This window comes from Patiria miniata, unplaced genomic scaffold (genome assembly GCF_015706575.1).
Source record: "Patiria miniata isolate m_02_andy unplaced genomic scaffold, ASM1570657v1 HiC_scaffold_9, whole genome shotgun sequence".
Lineage (NCBI taxonomy): Eukaryota > Metazoa > Echinodermata > Asteroidea > Valvatida > Asterinidae > Patiria > Patiria miniata.
Window position 1 is genome coordinate 24,227,392 of NW_024037076.1, and position 2,436 is coordinate 24,229,827.

The window sequence follows — 2,436 nt, forward strand, 5'->3', positions numbered from 1 at the left end:
GGATACATAAAGTTTAAATTTAAATATAAATGAAATCCGTAATAAATATAGTAACAATTACCAAAGCTTAAATAACATAACATAAACTTTTTAAACTCTAATAATTTAAGAGAAAACAATTCAGTATAATAAAACTCGTTTTTTTGGTTCGCACAATATGCGCTTTTCGTTTCTTCCGCTAAGAAGATTAGGTATTTGTGAAGGATAACACCAGCAATATACACGCATGTATATATAACGTGGAATATCCTGCAACTGTGAATATATATAATATATTCTTGAATACTCAACAACTCGCAGTATATGTAAAAAAATAAAAATAATAATAAATAAAAATAATAATAAATATATTCCAGCTCACAGAGCCTTTACATTTTGCAAGAATTTCATAGAATTCCTCATTTGTAATAAAATAAATAGAACATAATCCTCTATACCAAACTGTATTACTTTAGGTAACAAAAATATATATAAATCTTAAAATTAATGTGGCCTGATATATATAAATAAGCACAAATATATATAAGCACAAATAGTTATCACTACAATTCAAATAATTTGCTACTATTTACTTAGTAGCCTGATTAATAAATCTATATTTTTTGTGTGTGAATACATAGCAGACATTATTTTAGCCATTCAAACCGCCAAGCGGTCGTCCATCTGGCTGGAAGGATACTCCTAATGTGAGGTCAACATATCGTACGAGTGCCTACCGTACCAAAGGTACAGATCGTAATGTGCAACAGACAGGTACGAGTACAATTCTTGGAGCACGTAGAGGTCCCGGATGTTGCGCACCATTTCATTGTCAGTCGGTGTCATGCTGACCGTAGAGGGCGCTGGGAAGCCATCTTGGAAGTAACCCTGATACCCCATCTGTGAAATAATAAAAAAAAAATATTGAGGATTTACTCGGAGTGCAAACTTTTCCTGCAGTGTTATCAACATAGTTATGTGGCCATCAAACATTTTAACGGACTTTTGTGATGTTGAGCCAATGCGTACGACAATCAATGACAATTTGTAATTCAAATCCATTTTGAAATGGATATAATATCTAAACAAACACCCAACACCCCAACAAACAAAGAGAGAACGCCGAAATGTCATTGATTCACACCTGCGCGGGTTACAACCCAAAATAATCTTAAATTTAATTTAACTTTTTAACAATATTATAGATGCCGTAAAGTTTGGGAGAGGCGGAGAGTGTTTTTTTTTCACAATTGCAAATCGCTTTTGTTGTCGATTAGTAAGAGTGAACTTTTGCATACATGTACAGCACGCATACCAAATTTCCAGAAAATCGGTAATTGCGTTCTTGAGAAGGAATAGGGGTATGAAGAAGTTTACTGCGGGGCTTCCTAAATCATTTCCGAAACGTAGAAAAATAGTTATAAACAATCAAACAAACACAAAAAATCGTACATACCACTGCCTCGATCATCGCAACCACACGGACCAAGCGAGCACTGATGATGCTGAAGTTTGCTCCGAAGTCTTTCGGGCTGTTGGACAGATCCTCATCTAGCTTCACCAAGAACATCAAGTCTTTAAAGGCTTTCAAGTTGGACCGATGGAGCTGCAAGAGGGCGCTCTCCTGTCAAGTAAAAAGATAAACTTTAAAAGAGTTTTGTTTTTTATTATTATTATTTTCTACAAAGGCGAAAAATTATGATTTATGGGAAGAAGGAACTGAATCAGTTATTAATGACCATGTTTGAAAGACGCATGCGGCTCGATCGTTTCAGAAATAAATCCTTTGTTGAACACACTTTTGGCAATGTGCATAGGCCTATCAAGACTTCGTTAAAATTGTGCGAAGCGTACATGGAGGCCGGAGAATTGGAAAGAAGCGTAATGAAATCGCAGATATTTGTTTCAGAGCTATTTTATCTGGGTAGCACGGCATGAGTATGACTCTTCTTTACATGCATAAATTCTAAATATCTCTATTTATTGTGTCAGAACACTATGGACGCATAGTTCTTGAAATCAACAAAAGATTGATTGAACTAAATTGTCACGAGAGACGAGAGCCATCCCGTCATACGGATATAGAAGAAGGCGAGATTATACAAAAATGCAATTGAACTATACGTACATTCATGGCAAATCTGTCGGAGGCTGTCAATCCACTCCAATCGGGCATTCCAGCGATGTTCAGGGAAGGAACATGGATATCTGAGTCGCCAAAACGATCCATTTTCTGCAATAGGACAAAAACATTTCAACTCACATTAGTCTTTTTTCCGTAGTTCCGATTATTGAACTATACCATCACGCTGTGGTGGTACCGTTACATGTACTGAAACTATAGCACTCAATACAATGTCACTCCTCCAGTGGGGTCCATAGTGCAAACAATAGTAAACCAATATTATGTGTGTCGATTTTTGTCAATAATAATAGTGTCACGGTCAATGCTCTCGA

The 2,436-nt window shown here is 35.9% G+C and overlaps 1 protein-coding gene across 1 annotated transcript; it reads right to left on the reverse strand.

The window, feature by feature from the left end:
• Positions 1-517: 517 nt before the first annotated feature.
• Positions 518-2,209, reverse strand: LOC119719953. The gene is made up of 3 exons (XM_038189439.1): positions 2,108-2,209; positions 1,436-1,603; positions 518-879 (listed from the first exon to the last, which is right to left on the reverse strand). Exons 1-3 carry the CDS (start codon positions 2,207-2,209, stop codon positions 682-684), a joined length of 468 nt encoding a protein of 155 aa, XP_038045367.1. The 3' UTR covers positions 518-681.
• Between the last annotated feature and the right edge of the window lie 227 nt (positions 2,210-2,436).